Raw genomic sequence first — 21663 nt, 5'->3', positions numbered from 1 at the left:
TTTTAGAGCAAATTAAAAAAAATGAAAAATCAATAAAATGTATTATTATGGGATAGGTTGAGAATTGGTAAAACATAATTAGAGTATTTCACCCAAAAGATTACCAAACAGCTAATGCATTAAAATAACACTAGACTAAAAATATGAACACAATTTACGATAAAAAAAAAAAAAAAAAATATACACTTGTTCTTATTTTACACACGTTTGATTTACATTCAACATAACGCAAACACTTAAAACTTTGTGCGATCATAAACATTTACTAATTTATGAAAGTAATTACTAAGTAGTAGGAAATTAATATAGGTGTTTATTTTGTGACATATCATAAAATGTTTATAAAACCCACATTTCTTAATTAAAATATCCAATCATAATTATGCAAGAATTTACTATTCAGGAATAGGTTTGAATAAAGTATCTAGTCAATAACTGAGCCAAATTAAATATATCATTTAACAAATTTAAATAAATAGGAAACATTTTTTAATCAACTGATTATATTTTATCATCATTCTATCAGAAGATAATATAAGATAATATTAGTTAACTGTTGGAAATGAGATATAACTCACAATACCTATCAATAGGAATACAATAATCAAAATAGAAATGTTGATAATAAAAAATCAATAGACCTAGTTCAATCATAGAAATATAATTTTCATTTTTTCTCTTTTCATGGAATTTTGGCATAATATTAAGATAAAAAATAGTTAAGTTTAGAAATGGATACAATATTCTAGTCCCATCGAATTAAAAATTCTTCCGACCCATCTGGATTAATTCTTTTACATAATATTGTATATTCTTCTCCATTGGCAATTCTATTACTAGCCCCAAAATAAGAATGTACAAGAGTTTTAAGGTCTGCTGATGAATTTATAGCATTTTCAGGAGAACATGGCCTATTTACCGATTGGCCATGATTAGCAAAGAAATCCGAATAAGATTTGTAAATTGGACGGCCATTACAGCTGTTCTTAGACTGTCTTTTTGTTGAAGTTAAACTACTATTTGATAATCCACTTCGACGCAGTCTTTTAGGTTTCACTAAATATTGTCCATTACGGTCAACACGCAAATCTTTTTCACTTAACCGTCGTTTAGTAGTACGAACTTGTGGTTGTGAAATTACAGGAGCTAAAGATAATGGCAAAGTAATCGATGAAGCAGATCGAGTCTCGCGTGGGAGAGATGATCTAGCCATTGGTCGTCCATTTAATAAACGATTAACACTAAGTCTTTGACTACGACGGCTTTGAAGATCAGCTGTTTGTAATGAATCAGCATCATCTTCATCATCTAGATCTTCATCATCATCTGCATCATCTTCACTGCTCAGTTCGTCTTCGGTTGGAGATACATATTTTTCTGGGGTACTTTCAGTTGAACGTGACGGTGATCGACTTTCAGGAACTTTTTCTTTTTTTGTTGATTTCTAAAATTAAAATTAAATTGGGTTATGCTGTAAAATAGAATTTTTAAAAAATTACTTTAATTTTATTGGCAATGACACTTGAACTCCGAGAACTTCGTTTATTTGTTTCTATTTGCTGTAGCCTAATCCGCCGTTCAATTACAGATCTTGGTGCTGGTACAATTGGGCTGGCGCTTTTGATACAAACCTTTTAAATAAATATGGAAATTATAGTAAATTAAATAGATCACATATTGTATAAATTAAAAAAAAAAGTTTTTAAAAATATAATCTATAACTAGTCTATTGTAATATTATGTAGTATATAATACAGAACAACCACAACTGGAACCTTAATAATTAAAAATTCTTTAGCTCAATTTAATGGGTTTCAATTTAAAGGTGTTATACTATACTAAAAATGAAAGGAAAATATTAACATTTTGAATTCAACATAAAATCTTTGTAATAATAAAATTAAAAAATAATTGTTTTAATTAAAATAACTTAAAAAAATTTATGACATCAAAAAAATTGTTTTTTATACCAAAAATTATACGAATATCATAAATATATATATACATATATATAGAATATTATAATATATTAAATTTCTTAAGATATATCAATAAATAAATTATTTCATAAATGATCATTTTCTTATCATAGGTCAAGGATATTACCATAACTAAAAATTAAAACAAATTATTTTTAAAATATAATAATTTAAATTGTATCCACCAATATAAAATTATTTTTAATTTCTTAAAAGCTGATAACCTTTGAACATAACACAGTTAACTTTAAGAATTTATTCAAAACATACAGTAACAATTATTCAATAACTTAAATACTTTTGCATTCAGTTTTTATTCAGAATCTAATAGTAAGAAGTGATTTTCTCAAAATAATTTAATGATAAACATATTAATACAATTAATTTATTAAAATATCTATATTAATAAGAACAAATAAGGAGTTCAATTTAAATGATATAAGATTAATAAGTTAACTGCTATGTGTACTATTTTTGGTACATGGTTCATTTGCCATTCGAGCTAATCCAAATAGTAGCGAACATGCCTTATTTGCTACAAGCTAAAACTTTATGAAAAACTTTGATATTTTTATTTTAATTTATTATGTAATTATAAAATGTGATTTTGTATCGAAATTAATGATTTTCTATCGTGTACCAAAATATGATACATGTTAGCTCCCTAGGAATGTCAGATATAAATATAATTTGATGATTAATAATAATTTTGTTAGTTAAGTAATATTGTTTAATAGTAACTGTAAATAATACTATTTATGACCACTCTTTAAGTGCAGTTTCATTACTGATAATGATTTTGTATTATTAATTGTAAAATATGATGAATTAAATGTGAAATAAGTGTACAATATTATTGTCTATAATACTTTTCATTGAACCATAATATTAAAGTAGAATAATCTTTAGTAACATTTCTTTAATAATTCCATTATATTTATAATATTTATTATAATAATGATATAAATAAATACATTATTTAAAATTATTATGGTGTTTTAAAAATTTTTTTACCTAAAAAATTAAGTTTATAAGATATCAAAATGCTGATTGAAAATGTATTTGCCTGTGTTTAAATCGTATTTACGTGTACTATAGTAGGTACACTGACACTTTTTAGCAAAGACTTTAGTGTACCAAAAATAGTATAAGTAGCTCTTCAGGCAATGTACCAAAAAATAATGTAGGGTTTAATCTGTTAATACATAAGAATTCATGGAATAATTAAAGCTATTTGCACCTATGACAATGAGTAACTTTTAAAAGAATAGCAAAAAATCAAAAGTAATTAAACATCTGAAATAATGTAATTATTTCTATAATTACTCATTTAATTTGATAATAAATCAACATATTGAACATAATATTGATTGGCATTTAAATACAAATATTTAATAAATACATACATTATGACCTATTGATGGGAGGCCTTTTGGTAACATAACTACATGTGAATCTTGATGTAAGAATTTTAATCCTTCCACTGAATACATGGACTCAGTAAGTCGTTGATTTATAACAGGATCAGTCCTAAAATAGTTTTCATATAATTTATTAAAAACACTAAAATATCAACATGCATTGACTTCTTCCATTTTATATTTTTAACCATACACACAAAAAATATGTAATTCTACAATACATAAATAATTTCAATTTTAGTTTATAACAGTGAATGATATGTATTAATTCATTGAAAAGTGTAATTTAAAGGAAATTAAAAAATTAAAAAATGATTAAGTCATGTAAATCTTTTTAAAAACAACGAATAAAAAAATCTAACAAAAAATAATATTGTTAATATTTTTATGTATATGAAAATCAAAAGAAAATGTATTATAAAAACAAATTCAAAATGTTGTTTTAAAAATTAAATTTTATATTAGAATTTGTTGAATATGTTAATTATATAACTGCATCCAATATACCTATTAATTTCTGTTAAAACCTCTGCTTTTAATGGTACAAATAAATAATTGGAGTAAAAAAAAGTTAAAAGTCAAAAAGTATGAGACATAAATATAAATACTTTTTTGGAGGTGGTAGTATATTGAGATTAAGTTTATTGCGTAATTGATGGTGCAGGAGGTTCTCATTAATTGGAACTTGTGTAGGTAACGAAAAACGTGGGGGCTTTGGTGGCAACTTCAGTCGTAGTCCCCACATATTGGTGGGTTTTTTACCCTGATATTCAAACCTCCTGAAAAATAAATACAAACATGCAATAAGATTTAGTATAGCATAGTATGAATAATGATTTCAGTAATAATTTTATTTTAACTATAACGCTTGACAATTTATTCTAGGATAAATAAAATACTAACTGATTGGTGTCTTTGAGCAGGGCATTGACAACATATACTTTCCTGTCGTCAACAGGAACATTAAGAATCTGTAAATGAATATAACACAAATATAAATAAAATAGCAATCCATTGATTAAACTATACAATTTTATTTATTTTAAAATACATTATAATTATTGGTAAAATGACGTGATGAATTTATACAATTTATTTTAAATATAACAATTACAATTAATTTAAAAAAAAACAGTGACGTTAAGGTAAAATTATACATGAAATGAGTTTCATTAATTTTCAATTATTTCTATATAATACTACCATGATTATCAAAAGATATAGGAATATTAAGAGCAGGATTTACAAAAATAATAGATACATGGTGTAAAAAAATGACACACATTATCTTTGAGTGATTTCCTGTAAGTGAGAGAAATCAATAACCTACTTAGTCTATGACTTAATTTACTTAAAATGTAATTGCTTAATCTAATAATTTGTAGATGGTTTAATAAAATAATTCTTTCAATTGCTATAGTAAAATATATGTTTTCTATGAGATGTATTTCAAAACTCCTGAATATAAAATGTTAAATTGGTTTTTAAAGGATTTTAAGAATCTGGGAGTCTCAATTTTACAATACATTAAAAATTAAATAAAAAATCTACTGCAAGTATTCCCAGAAATTTTATACTTTTAAAATGCAATATAGGTTTTTTATTCTACTTATTAACATATTGCTCAAATTAGAATGTATCATTTTTTATCACCCTATACAAAATAGGAATTTAGCAATGAAAATTGATTAGATGAAATTATACAATGTTAACATTAATAATTAATAAATATTATGTGTGTTTAGCTTTAATAATAAATAAAGTGGATACAAAATAAAATTATATAAAAGAAAAAAAAGTAATAAATAAATTTTAACATAGAATAAAAACTAATTGTTATACAAATTATTTAAAAATAATAATAACATACTTTAGGAGGTAGATACATTGAATTCCAATGGTTATCTAAGTATGGAAGTATATTCATATCCACATCATAATATTTCTGTGGTTTATAAGCAGTCATATTAAATAAGGCTAAATGAACTAAGTCAGACCAATTCATTTCAATTCGACGAACGAACTCTGTACCTTCATTGCACACAGAACACAAATAAACATAAAATCTAAAAACAAATAAATAATTTAATTGAAATAAAATTATAACCCTAATATAGTTTGTTTAAAATATTTATCATATTACTAAAATCAAAATTTATAAAAAGTAGCCTATATACTTTGGATCATATAAATACATAATAAATTATACTAAAAATTATTATTATTATTTTTTATTAAATAAATAAAATTATTAAAAATCGGTTTTTGACACTGACTTGGCGCCAATGACAATTGATACAATTAGTTGTATTATTAAACAAGTCATAACTGAAAAACCATTAAACTAGACTTATTAATGCAAATAAACATAAAATTGTTTGTATTAATATGATAAACATTATTAGTCAATTTTTAAATTAAATAGTTTTTTTAGTTGATCACTATAAATAGCTATGTGCAAACAATGAAATAAACTTTTGTTAAATAAATTTAATTTTACATACCTGTCACCAAGATATAGAGGATATACTAATGATTTAACACATTTTTCATGAAACCATTGTAAACATTTACAACATTGCAACATGTTGATAAACCAATCACCTGATCCTCCACAATAGCAATAAATTCCTAAATTGTTAATACGATGATGTATGTCCCATTGTAAAGAATTTAACTAAAAAAAATACAATTACATTAAACAATTTATTTAATATAAGTAAAAATATCTAAAAACTTACATCATAAGGTAGTTTTATAATTTTTGGAACAACAGTGCTCGATACAGAGTTTACAGCTTGCAGTCTATTAATCCGTTGTTTTTCCTTGCACAAGGAACATGCCCAAACAGTAGTATCTACTACTGAAACTTCAGGCTGAAAAAAAGATAGAATAAATATACAATTTTAATATTAACGAATACAAATTATTTTTGATTTTGGTTTAATTTGCATAAAAATAACTATCTAAATAATTAATTTAAAAATAAACAGCATTTAACTTGGCATTAGTCATGCTATGATCAAAATGACTGCATTTTATTATTTCGTCTTTAATAAAACATACATTTTATATATCAATCATTGATACTCAATATACTTTTTAATAATGTTATTAAAAATAATATAATATTCTAAGTAAATTTACATATAGATTAAACTAAGGACATAATAAAAACAAGCATGCCTTATACTAGATTAATAATGTAATCAGTATCCTCACACATATATATTATCTTGAGCATAACTTTATTATTAGAATCAAATTTTTCATTATATTTAAATAAAACATGAACTTTATAAATATGAATATTTTACAAAATCTATAATAGTATGAAGCATATAATTTCTAGAACTACAATTTATAGCTAAAATACTTAAAATTATAAAACAATTTTCACTTCCACACAAATTAATTTAAATAAAAATTACACCAAAAAAAGTGAGAAAATTAAAGATGTGAAAGGATTTATTGAATAATATAAGTTTGAATAAGAACAAACAAGCAGTAACTTATTTATAATGCCAACTTCGTGGTATTCCCTTGAGAAATTATACTTTAAGATCAGAAATATCACAAATATATTATATTTACCTTGTGACATTTTCGATGATATGCATTAGCACAGATATCACAAACACAAATATCTTCTGGCATAGTATCGATATTGCACACATGGCAAAATTGAGTAGTTGTACTCGTACATGTCATCCGCGTGACATTTTTTAAAGCTACCCATTTTACTGTATTATCACCAAACTTAACTAAACATTTAGACTCTTTAAACCTCAGCTAAAAACAAAGAAAATTTGATTAATAATGAATACTTATTTTAAACATAAGTATTATGTAATATTTACTTTAGCTAAAAATCCTAAATAAAATCGTTCGTCATTTAGGTGAACCAATACTTCTTCTCCACAAACATAACTCTTACTTTCAACAGTTGTGCTGTCAGGAGTAGGGGCCTCAGGGCTCTCCCTTTTTACCTAAAAAATGATACAAATTATGATATAAACATAATTAAATTTTCTTAAAAAGTTAAAAATTGATAAATAATTTAAGCATAGCTCTAAATTCTTCAGAATTTAGCTTCTTAAATTATGAGTTTAAAGATATTTAAATATACATAAGCCATAAGAGTTGATTTAGTTTTCAAATAAAATGGAGTTGAAACCTCAAATTATAAATTCAAATATTGAATGAAATGTAAAAATGTAAAATTTTTGAATTTTATGCTGAATAAATAAAAAAAATTATACTTCATATATTATTTATGTAAATAACTATCATATAATCAAGTTCACTAATAAATAAGGAAAAATAACTAAATATGGAAGTTAATGGAAGCAACTGTTAACATGATTTTCAATATAAATTTAAATAGCTTCATCCTAATGATTACTAAATAAATTTTACATATTTATTATAATTTTTTTATATTATTTTAAATTTGAATGTTAGACCTATAATAAATCCGAATTTAATATTTTTTTGAAAAAAAAATGATAATCCTTACTAGTAAAAATTATTTATGAAGTTTATATGATTATATTCAAGAATAAAGGAAAATAAATGATCATGATATAACTATGAAACTAAATCTAAATGGCATCTAATACAAATATAAAATAAATTACTTACCGATTCTTTTTTTATCTGCAACATTTTGTCAGCTATTCATTTTCAAGTTATTCTACAAATAAAACAATAAATATTTTTATTGATAATGACACAGATAAAACATTATATTAATAATAACATTCAAATACAAGATCAAATGAAATTCATAAATTTAAAATAGATAGATAACTGAAGGAGTTTGGAGTAAGTGTTCAGCACTTAACATGGACTGAGTGAACACTAAGTTTTGTCTACAGCAAACTATAAACATGATACGGTAATCTAACGAGTAAAGCCTCTACCATGAAATATGAACCTATGAGAGCTAGCATTGCAAGTGACCATAATGCAAACTAGACGCAGGAATTGAACAGAAACTAATGTCTCGTCAACTGTTCTAGTTCGTAAAAAAAACGACAAATTTTCCGCAGACCCTTGATCTGCCCGATTTGGAAGATCACCCACTAACAATCACAATGTACTCGACTCGATTGAACTGTGAGCGACTGCACCCACCCGTGTTTCGAGCTGCGAGTGCGATATTCGCGATCACCTTAGCCTCGCAAAACGATAGCGTTCACCGGACGATCAGTACGAGTCGGATTAACCATATCTTCTCACAATACACCTGGACATTAGCGTGCTCCGTGTAAACGGGAAACAGGAAACGCGTCCGGCGCTCGTGCAAAGCATCAAAGACGCGCGCTTCGACTTGGCCCAAACGGCTGCTCGACTTACCGAAAAAGTGAACTTACGACGACGACGACGACGACCACGACAATCGCAAAAGCGACAGTAATCCTATTCCTATACAACTTGCCGTCAGCCTTTTGATTACATTGTTGACCGGACCGCTGGGCTCGACGTCTATACCTATGTTCATGGCCCTCGTCGGATCAGTGAACTGCGCTGTCCCGGGTGGCACCACTGCGCCGCCGCCGCCGTCACCGCCACCTGCCGACTAGTGTTATCAGTGTCTCGGGTGGGTCGCACGTCGCCTCGCGGGGATTTTCGTTAAAGTATTATAATTTATTTTTAAATTATAATTATTAATTGGCTAACAATACTAATATGATGGTTCGCGCGTCGCGCATATTTTAATTGACCGATGATTGGTTCGGCATTCGGCAGTAAAGACGAGCTCCATTTTGCGCCGCAGTGTCGCACGCACTCCCGATGGACTAGACAATACTATTCTAGGGGCCTCTATATCAATAATTTTTGTTGCGACCTATATGTATTAAAATATAATATTTATCATAAAAACTCGAATATTAAAATGTGTTTCGAATTCAATTTGGACCGATGAAAATCATTGCAGTTTTTTTCCCCATAATCTGATTTCGCTTTCAAATCCGGATGTCTTATCCCTTTTGAGGTTAGCCCTTGAATGGACCTACTCGTATGGGGCTCTTGTTGTATGGTAATCGTAATATTGGAATTGGAAATGAAAGCTATAACAAGACCAATAATAATATACGTCTTCAATTCACGGCAATGTCGTGCCTACACAAGATCACGGAAGTACAAGTTATTTATTACCTACAATATTAGTAGTGTACCTAATCTATACTTTAATGAATGTATGTAAGTGATATACCTACAGTCAAGTCGTGATAATAACGACAATAACGAATTCTTGAAGGCTAGAAAAAAAATATCAGATCTTTGGAAAAATGTGTAGATTTAATAATTATTCAGATATGTATATACATACATGAATATTTTATCTCGGCCATAAATAAATAATATGCTGACGTGAGATACTATACTATGTTTTACACAGTGTATGCAGTTCTAAATTTAAATAATGCAAATTTGTGGAGTTCCTCGAAAAATAATAGTTAACATTTTGAGTCATGAAATATATCACTTGATTTTTAAATGGTTATTAAAGATAATGTAAACTATCAAGTATCTAGTAATGATGAAATGTTAAACAATTTAAATAAAACAATTTGATCCCACATATTATTTAAATTGTTTTCACCTATAAATTGTAAGTTAAATGTTCAGAAAAACTATTATACTAATAATGTGTTAACATTCCAACCAATGTGTTTTGGTTTATTATGTCAGTTATAAGTACTATTTATAAATACAATCAAAATTAAATTCAGATAGTAAATCTAAATCGATAATAAAATAACGTGCACTTAAGTATGTTAGGCCCATTATGCTCTGCTCAGAACAGTTTTCAAATGTTAAGATACACTCTGTGTATCAGTGGTCAAACCCACTTACCACACTTCAACCAAATTTCGTCTAGTGACTGCTGGTCTTAATTTGTATATCAATAATAATAATTACATACATTCCATGTTTTCAAATATGTTATACGTAACGGAGAACATAGATAAGTTAAAATAAATGCGAACTTTAAATATCATTGTTAACTAACCATCCAGTGATTTTATTAACCAACAAAATGTTACTTTAATACGATATGTGATCTTGTATGCTTGCAAAATGCCAACAAGCCGAAATTCTTACCCACTGCGTAATTTAAATAAAACCTTATCGTGCGTTTGTGACTCCTTGTGAACTCAAAAATTGAGATGTTTTTGCTACATCTATTTTTACATATGGCGCTGATATAGCATTTATTTTTTATTTTTTATTTTTTAAATCAATTTTTCAAAGACTAATGGTCTATTTTGCCTGAAATATTTTCTTCACTGTGTGGGCTGTCGTAGTGGATACATGTAGTCAATTATTTTTTTCCCGCAGCCTCGTTTGCAGAAATATTTAAAATAGTGAACAAAACTTCAGTTATTACTAGAACACAAATTTATATACATTTGCATATTTATTCTGGTTGATCGCATGATATGCTCAGTTAGCACAACATTTGTTTCATGACATTTATAATGATTTAACCAATTAAACTTTTTTAAAGCATATTTTTGCATATTTCAACATTTATCAATTTATTTTTATTTTAATGGCTTATTTTACGATTTTAATTGCATATTATTAACTAGGTATTGTAATTTAAGTGGTAAATCTATTTATGAAAAATGTAGAAAAGTATTAAAAAATTAAGGCACGACACATACCTAAACTAAAATATTAAAAAATTTAAATGGTGAAAGTCAATCAATTCAAATCTACAAAGATTTATTTCTAAATTAAATGATATTTTTTAAATACATAACTATTATTTCTGAAGACTAAGAAAATTAATTTGCAAGATATAAACATTGGTGACTGGTAAACACTAATCAATAGTTTTTGAAAATTAGCTAAAATGAGTGTCATACAATGCAATTTACATTGAGGTCGGTACACATGAACGATTATTTATCGGACGATATTTTTATCGTATTAAAATGTTATCGTACGATATTTAAAATTACATGGTTATAAATAGAGTTGTTCATATAATAACAATAAAATATCGTACGATAAAAATATAGCACGATACCACGAAAACTGTCGTATGCATTTTCAACTTCTATACGATAACAATATCGTACGATAAAAATATGTCAATAAAAATGTACAAAAATAAACGGATTAGTACACACGAACGATAATTATCGTTCTAAACATTAAGTTTATACATGGTTTATCCACTTCGGAGGAGGATGATAGTGACAGCTCTACTGGAGCCAAATCACCATTAAAATCAATGGAATTGGCGGATGAGGATTTACAAATCGATATTGATATTCTCATTAGTGAAATCCAAGCAAGAACCCACATTTTTCGACTGTTCTCTCTTTTTTTTCTATAATAATAAATAAAATTATAATATCATTCATTGTTATTTGTTTATAAACTTAAAAATCTATATCCAATAAATTAATGTGCACGAGAAACTGTACACGCACAATATACAATAAAACATACAATGCACAGTTCAATACTGACTTTAAAATCTATAAATTAATTTATAAACTTTTAGTTCGTCCTACAAAAAGTCGGTCGTATGTCATAACTAGGGCTCGGAGGTTGATGATTTTAAAAACATTTAAAAATGACCTAAAAAAAGATGCAAATATGACATAAAAATGACAAAAAATTTTCTTAAAAAATAACCTAAATAATTACAAATATTTGTTTTAAATTAATGAAAATAAATTTTTTTTAAATATTTTATTCTATTTTACTATAACATTCTATATAAATTTATCAAAACTTACAAATTTCTCAAATTATGACATAAAAATGACAACAAATGTCCTTAAAATATGAACAAAAAAAAAATGACAAACATTTGTTTTATAAATTTATCAAAGCTTACAAATTAAGTAATACTCACCCACAATCACCTCTCTGAAATAAACAATGATCATGTACAATTCTTGTACGTACTCCTCAAAGCTTGTTTCCCAAGAAAGTAGTAAATCACCGAAAAACTAAATTCTTTAGCGAATACGACATTTTGAAAAATAAACAAAAAGAATCCGAAATGGGTTGAGAATTTTAAACTGTTCTTCTCTATACCATATTGTGGAATTAGAATAAGCTATTATGTATATACCTAGATGTGCCTATTATTTCAAAGCCCTATGCATACCAATACGTTATAACGACACCGATATTTATTATATCCCAAAGCATTATTGAGTGCAGCTTGTGATTAAACTTAACAGTCAACACCATATCCACACGATGACAACGATATATGTTATTGTATTGCCTATTATGGAATTTAAAATGGTTGACATCGAATAATGAGATCACATATGTTCTATTACGATTCAAGGCCAGGTTTATACGGTACTACCTTTTACCTATGTATTCAAATATAATGTTGAACAAATCGGTTGATTTTCTAAAAATAATTAATACTTATACCGAAAATATGAAATTAACATCTTAAAAAAAATATGTAACACTCAATAATTTGCTTTGAAAAACCACAATATTTACAGTATCAATATTTTTTTATTTTTATAGCATTTTCATGAATTTTTAAGACCACCTAATAAAGAACAACTGACATGTTGTAAATCACAATATAGCTAGTCCCAATAAAGTTTAAATGTCTAATTTAATACTTATATTTTTTTCTTAAAATTAAACGATATCTAAAATCTAAAAAAGGTAAACAACTAAAACTAGAAGGCAAATATTATTGTTTTTAATACGGTGAATTCGCAAGAACAAATGTTTTATACTTACAAATCGTATAGTGGAATACACTGGTGAAACAACTATACGTTTATCAATCAAGTAATAGTAAAAATAAGTAATTGGCAACCATTCCAGTAATTCACTATACAATATAAAAACTTAAATATCTACTCATTTAAAACGTTAGTTAAATTTTAACGGGTCTCCCTTTTTTTTTATTTTCCATAAACAAATTAAACAATTTCAAAAGTGTAAATTTGAAGAAAAAAAAATAATTTGACTTTGAAATGTCTTAACATTTTAATTAAATTAAACAATTTTTCAGCAAGTTTATAAATGTCATATAATAATTTAAAATTGTATTCGTTCTACTTGCAGCTATACTTTTTAATATGTATGTATATATATTTACATATAATTAGTATTATAACTGTATATATTAAAGTAAATCTATTTTCAATACATGGTTTTAATTTCAGGTGCTATATACCTGTACATTATCTTTGTATAGGTATGTATTATAAAAGTATTTAAGTAATAAGTAATAGTTATATATAAGTGTAAATTATAATTTAATTTTCGAGCTTTTATTAATTATAGAATATAATTAAAGGTATTTAAGATATTTATTCTACAAGATCATAAAAATATAAAAAATTTAAAACTCCAATACTGGACATGGCTGATCCTAAAAGAACTCATTAACAACCTATATTTTTATGTACGATAATTTAACTTGGATGGATTCATAAAAAACATTTAGTTTAATAAGTATATAATACATAGAGACATATAGTTATTATATTGGTATACATATTTAATATCACTACATTATATAGTATGTACATTTGTTATCTGTAAAATATGTATGTATTATTAAGTGAACAATAGAAAAATTTTATTGACAATATCGTACAGAAATAGAAATACTGTTTTTTTTTTATGTTATAAATAATATGGTTTACACAAAAATAAAAATTTAATTAATATAATGATCACGAATCATCATTATGACGCTTTATATCCATTGTCAAAATAAGTTTTGAAGTAAAGAATACCTTTCTAATATTATTCTAAATACTATAATTTATTTTTTTATTTACCCAAGGTTTTTTTGTCCTTTTTAGGTGCAGTAATAAGTATACACTATTATTGAAAAATACATACCTTCACGGATATACCTGATACAAAAACTTGCCTCTTGGTGTTCACTCACCGCAACGCGCGGGGTAATGGTGAATTCATCGCTATTACATTCAACTTAAACATTAAAAATAATTCTGAAGAAACTGAAAAATGAAAAATATATTCATTGCTTTAATACTTTTACAGGATAAATAAGATACATTTTACTATTTCTCTACTTAGTCAACATTTAAATTTATGCATTTTGCTCAATGATTGAGTAACTTGATAATGCCATACATTTTACATCGAAGTATTGGGTAACTACATTCAAGACGTATCATCAAATTTTTAATGTCATCATTTTTTTTGCATCAAAAAATGAAACAATAAATTCTGACCGATAGTGCTCGTCTTGAAGGGCGACACAGGGGGTTGAAGTACCCCAATTTTCAGAAATGTTAGCGTCCCTTTACTATTATTACGTTATAATTATAACGTTTAACAAGTTTGGGAGACGCTCTTTTTGTAAAGTAAACAGAATCCCCCTTCTTTAATTTTGCCAAGTCGAGCACTGCTGACCAATACGTCTGATACTGAAACGTTAGAAAAATTAATTTCAAGATAAGAGGGCTATTACGCTCAGGAAATTTGAAACTGCTGTATGATAATGCAATCCCATATTCAGCGGCAAAAAATAAAGTTTGGCTGAAAAAATCTGTATAGATATTTTGATTTCTCTGAGTTTGGTTTATTGCCTCAACATATGGGATTGTCATTATGTTTGAATTACGTTAAGTTTTTAATTTAAGTTTTGATGTCTAGATATATTAGGACGTCGAGAAACTACATGTGATTGTTTGGTTATGCATCTTCTTTTGCTGTTTTATCTGCCTTTTCATTACCTTCTATTATAAGTAATTTTTTTATTACCTGCTATATGTAGCTAATTTAGTTTCATACCTAATAAATGGCCTCTTGAAATGGCTTGACCCACAGTTCCCCAACTCTGGATCCACCCCTGTGACTGATAAAATATAATCTGTTTCATATTTATTAAATGGGAGTAAAAAATTGTAACTAAATCCTAGTTTGATTATTGATTTTATAAAAATTAAATCGACTTGAACACAAATTTTTATTTCCAGATCTGACAATACTACGTTTTACAATTCAATAGTTTACAGCTAATTTTTTCTTTTTCAAAAATTTAAGCAATTAAACAACTTCTTAATTATTAACTCTTACATTTTTCTTACCTGATAATTTTTTATATGTTGGATTTCATTAGATCCAATCGCTTAAATGAATTACGAGTATATCAATTGACAAAAATGTAATGTATCCAGATGGTAAATATAAAAACTACACGATAATAAGCTTATTTGAATTATTTTCTTTCGGATTTATTTTAAAGTATATCATAAAGACTATCCATGAACTTTGTACGCATAAAATCATTTTAAGTAACAACAGTTTTATACAGTTAATTTTAGATACTGATTAACCGTAATAAAATCGACAAAAACATAATCGCTATCGTTAATCGGTTATAGAAATTAATGGCCTTATAGCCTATATAGTGTTAATTTATAATGAAAAAAATTATGTGCGAGGATTCTAAGATATTATTATTTTATGTATTTTAGGCATTTTATATAATTTATTTGTTAGAATTAGATTAAACATATAAGTATACAATATTATAAAGGATTATAGACAGTATACAAGTATACTACCTGCAGTATTAGGAATAAAAAGTAATAATACTTAAACGTGTTTTCATATACTCAGTCTATTAACCATGTTTAGTGTTCTTAAGTGTTTGACCATTGATCGGAACAATTGAGTTGTTTAATATTAATTATTTACAAACTATTCAAACATAACAAAAAAAATTATAAAGATATTAGATGTAGGGTTACCAACTTAAAATAACTAGCTGCTTTAATATTCAGTCAGCTGTTCCGCATTACCCGTGTATATTTTGAAAAGATCTATAGATAATGCAACTTCTTCTAACCAAAGATGAACACGATTCACTTGAAAAAACCAAGTGGAAACCTAATCATATTTAAAGAACAGAATAATATTGATATATTATTGATTTCAAAAGAAAATAACAGTTTCAATTATCTTCAATGGTTAATTAATCATTATCACAACACCCATCATTTAATGTGTTTTTTAATCAAGCTTCCTGTTTGTTATTAACTGTATCATCACATTCACTTATTGTACAAAAACGTTATAATAAATTATATGATAATTATAAAAGAAAAAATATAATTATATTTCAACAACACATAAAATATTTTAAACCGGATATTTCTATGAATATGATTTAGCAATAATTGTATATGATATATTTTATACAAAATATAATAGGTATGGAAAATCCCATAGGGGGAAACTCTTCCTTTTTACGTTTTACTTATTAATTCAATAATAATAATGTTTCTGGAATCGATGCATAATATTTATATTTATATATTAATATATTTTCATTAAAAGTTCTTAACTTCACACAATAAATAAATAAAAATAACTATAATCAATAACAAAATTTAAATTTATATTTACTTTCTATTAACATTGAAAATAATAAATCATCACAATTTTTTAGTTCTAAGTCATCATGTTGATTTATGTCAATAAGGTGCACACAATAATATTCAATTGAGTGATATAAACAGAAGGAAATTTATTCCGAAACGGAAGAAAAATATAATTTAAATTTAAGAGACAAAAATCAAAAATTTTATTTATTGTTAAAATAATTATTTTGTTCAATATATTTTTTTTTTAAAAAAAATGTTTGATATTATTAATTATTTTACGAAATTAAATTAATAAAGAAAAGTTAATTTGTAGTACTTTTATTAGAAATAAGTTGTGGTAATATGGCATTGACTGAGATTTGACATTATTTTAATTTTTTTTTTTTTGTATTGTTATACAATATAAATTATTTCTATTTGACATAATACAATAATTTTCTGATTAGTATATTATTTGTTTATAATACATTTTCAATTTATATTTTTTATTGAAATTTAATCAGTCATATGGTTGAATTGTTCGGTCATAATGACTGACGGAGAAATTCTGGGATGTTGTGTTTGATTCTGGTCACTTCTGTTTCTTTGCAATTGATAAGGATATGCAGTGCTGCAACTACCGCCGGTGCAGCGGTGCAACTTTCTTTGTTTGATATGTTGATTTTAATAATTACTGTTTGATTTTTATGTAAATCGAATAAATAATTTATAGGCTAAATATATATATATCAAGCGCGGATACAAGGAGGAACTATAGGAGTGAAGCCCCCCAAAATGTCACAAAAAAAAACGAAAAAAAAATTAAAATATTATAAGTCAACAAAATTGGCAAAATTAAAGAAGCAGGACTTTATTTACTTAAAAAAAGAGCGTCCCCAAAACTTGTTAATCGTTATAATTTTAACGTAATAATAGTAAAAGGACTCTAACATTTCTGAAAATCAGTTGAAGTACTCCGTTCCCCTGCGTCCCCCTCAAATCGAACATTGTATGTCAAACAATGATAAAAATTATTTTTTTTTTATATCAACTATTTATTGATATGTTTTCAAAAACCAAAAGAAAATAAGATTCTGATCTATAATTTTTAATTTAATTTTATATTTAATATTTTTTTTTATTGTTCTTAAATACAAAATTTTCTTTTCAATGTACCTATCTAATTTTTTTTAAACTTTTAGTTGAAAGTTTATTACTGTACAGTGTTAAGAAATATTTATGGTAAATGGTAATACTTATAATATTATAGATTTATTGAATTTTATATATTATATTATGTCCACAATCATAGGCGTGCGCACAGGGCGTGCCCAGGCACGCCCTGTGATTTTTCATGGGCCGAAGAGCCCTATGCCTCTGATCTACCTAAATTACAAAATTCAATTTTAAAGAGAATTTGAAAAAAATTTTAAAATTCACTATGTGCACTCTGTAGATGAAAGTTTGTATATATTATTGTATATAGACATATTTTGGCTAAACATTTTGGCATAAATATTCTTAGGCCCGGATAAGACTAGCGTTTTATCGGCGAAACCACAACCCTTTGTGATCGTTTCAAACCGATTTCCGACGGTTCGGAGAATCGGTTTAGTATGGTCGCGATAACGCGTTATATAAACCGCGGTTTATATGTTATTTATAGATGTTGCGGTTGTTAAGCATATGGTTATAGTTTGATCATAAATGTATATATAATCTAATATAATATAGTAAAGATATATAAGATATATAAAGATATCTTGTAATCGGAATTATTAAATATGAGTCAATATGGTATACATGTTAACATTTCAATAAATTTATTTTTTTTTATTTTTACAAGTAATATACAATCTGTATCATTAATACACAATACAATAAGAATATATGCTAAGAGTAATATGACAGGAAAATAATTTGATGAAAGGAGCCACCCATTGATGACACTTTCTGTGAATTCTTAATTATTTACTTTTTTTTTTTTTTTTATTTATTACTATAACAAATCACGACACCACTTGTGCTTTAGGCGTCTTGGGGGATTACCTGGTATAGTATCGGAGGCCAATTTTTTAATAAGTGGATTCGGATGTGTGCTTAGGTGGTTGTGGAATCTTTTATTCAATAAATTTAAAAAATAAATATAAGAGCTTACGTAGGGTTTTCCATTTATAATGACATACAATTCTGAACTCATGCATCATCGAGTAATCTACCCGTTTAGTGGTGTATATCATATTAATATGTTATTTTTATTTACTCGGGTACACGTACTGTGGATTGACGCAAGATTTAATTACTGAACTGAAACTTATGAAAAATTATCAAAATGCTATGCAACTAAATGGTGCTACTATTGAATCTGTTTATGAATGAATTGATTGGTTGAAAACTTCTGGAAATTCCACTGTATATACTTGTGTTTTTAAAACTTAAAAATGTTTACAATCATACCTGTAACCAACTGTACATGTGAACGCGTTTTTTCAAAATTAACTGCTGTAAAAAACAAATTACACAGTACAATGGGTCAAGAACGTTTGGAGTCATTATTACTACTTTTTACGGAACAAGAAATGGTATCAAAGGTAGATTTAAATGCAGTAATAGATGAGTTCAATAGTATGGGTAATAGACAAATGTCTCTCTAAGTACATAAAATGCTTATATAACTTCTATCTATGTCATTCATAATTATTATATTCGTTATCCTTTATTTTAATTAACTTGTACCTGTATGATATAAAGTATTGAAAAAAAAAACTTATTATATTATATTATACTATATTATATTATAATTTATAATTATTATTATTATTATTACTATTATTATATTATAAACTATGTAAGATAATATAGGATGTGTGTTGATATTAAATAGGTATATATAATTTAGATGTATTGTATTTATAAAATGGTTGACTAAAGGGCCGATGATAATATATGGGAACTGCCGGCTTTTAGAGTCTGCACACGCCTATGTCCACAATATAAAATGCGCCATCCCTAATAATTACTTTGGATCCGTGCCTGATGTATACTATACATATTTATAGCGGAGCATCCGAGTTGGATCCCGAGTACTAGGGGCTAATCAATAAAAATTCAAAAATAAGTTACTTTCATTTTCTATGGATTCAAAAATACAACCTATTTAGATACTCTCTTTAAATTGTATCAATATTAAGTGTGTTAGTTCCATCATAGTCTTAAAATTATGTTCGAATTACGATAGTCCTATATAAAAGTGTGTTCATGTCACATGTGTAAAAGACAACGATGTACAGTAGCATTTTATTTTAATGGACACCGTTGACACCATTCAACTGTTTGAGTCTTACCATACGACCGTACTTTTGTCTTTCACGTAAATAAAGTCCTTATTCCATACGACTAACTTAAACATTGCTAAATATATATAAACTATTCATTTTATTGCGTTATATGATAATTGTGTGGTTATTTTAAAATTCATATTTTGTAAGTTCATGCGACTTGATTTTTTTTACAGATAAAAACACTTATATAAATCTATATAAGATACTTAAAAACATAAACAAAAGTAAATTCGTTATTGACAAATTATAAAAAAATTATCATAAATCTAATAATATTTTTAACTAGCCAATATTAGGAACCCAATATTTGTAAAAAATATTGGTCAAAACACAAAATTCAATTTATAATTTAATTAATCTTAATACAATATAAAAAATATACATGGTAGAGGTATAGAATCTATAGTTTATTCTATAAATTACAGAACTATATAAAAATGTATTCAGTTAAAATTAAAAAATTAAAATTATATCGTGAATAAAAGATACAGATATGAAAATATCACATAATTTACTCTACCGTTTGTTTATTATATTATTTCTGTTATTTCAGTTATCCATATACTCTTCAACACCCTATAAAGTGGTTCGGAGAATGGAATTTTTTTTAAAATCTTTAAATAAATTATCTATTTACTGCACCATAGATCGGTACATTTTTATTCGCAAGTATTAATTAATGTATTAAAGGCAATTTTAATTAAATTTGACCACCTAGTCATACAGTAAAATATAAGACAAATTATTACATGTACTCGTATATCACCATAAATAAACGCATTAAAAATTCATCGGAAACTGTTTATTTTGTAATTTATTTATACACAATGAACGTCTTCTGTTTAAAGCGAATGTGTTCTTTATGAAAACCATGTGCTGAAAATATTTCATATTTGTGCTTTATCCATTTAATTCATGCTGCAAATGTTTTGAAGTAATAGCTGTCTGTTGTACTACTGCTGTTTGATTACAGATACATGTTACATTCAAATATTTAGTGTTTTAGTGGCCCTGTATATAATTGTACAGTTGTAGATAGTTAATCAGAAACTTGTAATTAAGAACAATAAAACTGACGCCGTTTGAACAGATTTGTGTACCAAATATATTAAGACACACAGCTTCATACAACAAACATTAATCACGTTTGATTATTTTTGAATTGATTTCATCCGAAAATGATTCATATAGCATTATAATCAACATAAATTTTTATCCGGGCGAGGTAATAACAGCTTAAAATAACGGCTATTGAAGTTGGTATTCTAAAAAAATTATAATTTCAAAAAAACTTTACCCTGACACGTTCACATCAGACATGAATATTTTTAAGATCATCGGACTATAATAGTTTAGCTATATAATGTATACATTCATCGTTATAAGTAGTTATGACGATGTTGGTCATATTGCATATGTCGATTGTACCATATGTCATTGACAATTCGAAAATAACATTTCAATGTAATCATAATAACAAAATGCATGGAAATTAAAATTACAAAAAAAGTTAATAAATTTAAAAAACGGAAAACGTAACTTTAATGAT

The 21663-nt window shown here is 26.2% G+C and overlaps 1 protein-coding gene across 2 annotated transcripts; it reads right to left on the bottom strand.

Annotated features, from left to right (window-relative positions):
* Positions 1 to 8937, bottom strand: LOC112685708 (metal-response element-binding transcription factor 2). 2 transcript variants are annotated; one of them, XM_025557663.1, is made up of 12 exons: positions 8762 to 8937; positions 8045 to 8096; positions 7261 to 7389; positions 6995 to 7192; positions 6142 to 6276; positions 5905 to 6077; positions 5271 to 5466; positions 4304 to 4371; positions 4009 to 4179; positions 3386 to 3509; positions 1500 to 1631; positions 1 to 1444 (listed from the first exon to the last, which is right to left on the bottom strand). In XM_025557663.1, the coding sequence occupies exons 2-12, from the start codon at positions 8066 to 8068 to the stop codon at positions 746 to 748; spliced, it is 2049 nt and encodes a 682-aa protein (XP_025413448.1). In that variant the 5' UTR covers positions 8069 to 8096; positions 8762 to 8937; the 3' UTR covers positions 1 to 745. The 2 variants fall into 2 exon arrangements, with proteins under 2 accessions (XP_025413448.1, XP_025413449.1); XM_025557664.1 differs by lacking the exon at positions 8762 to 8937 and adding an exon at positions 8540 to 8718.
* Between the last annotated feature and the right edge of the window lie 12726 nt (positions 8938 to 21663).

Source organism: Sipha flava, unplaced genomic scaffold (assembly GCF_003268045.1).
Source record: "Sipha flava isolate LNK unplaced genomic scaffold, YSA_version1 288_pilon_pilon, whole genome shotgun sequence".
Lineage (NCBI taxonomy): Eukaryota > Metazoa > Arthropoda > Insecta > Hemiptera > Aphididae > Sipha > Sipha flava.
Note: the sequence above shows the minus strand (reverse complement) of the source record. Positions and strands in the feature narration are given on the sequence as shown.

Bases quoted from the DNA above. Each gene is read 5' to 3' on its own strand.
- LOC112685708 (XM_025557663.1), bottom strand. From the start codon at position 8,068: ATGTTGCAGATAAAAAAAGAATCG. The intron at 6,078-6,141 runs GTAAGTTTTTAG...TATTTTTTTTAG, and splicing joins TTATAAAACTACCTTATGAT to TTAAATTCTTTACAATGGGA. The intron at 4,180-4,303 runs GTTAGTATTTTA...TTTATTTTTCAG, and splicing joins CTGCTCAAAGACACCAATCA to GAGGTTTGAATATCAGGGTA.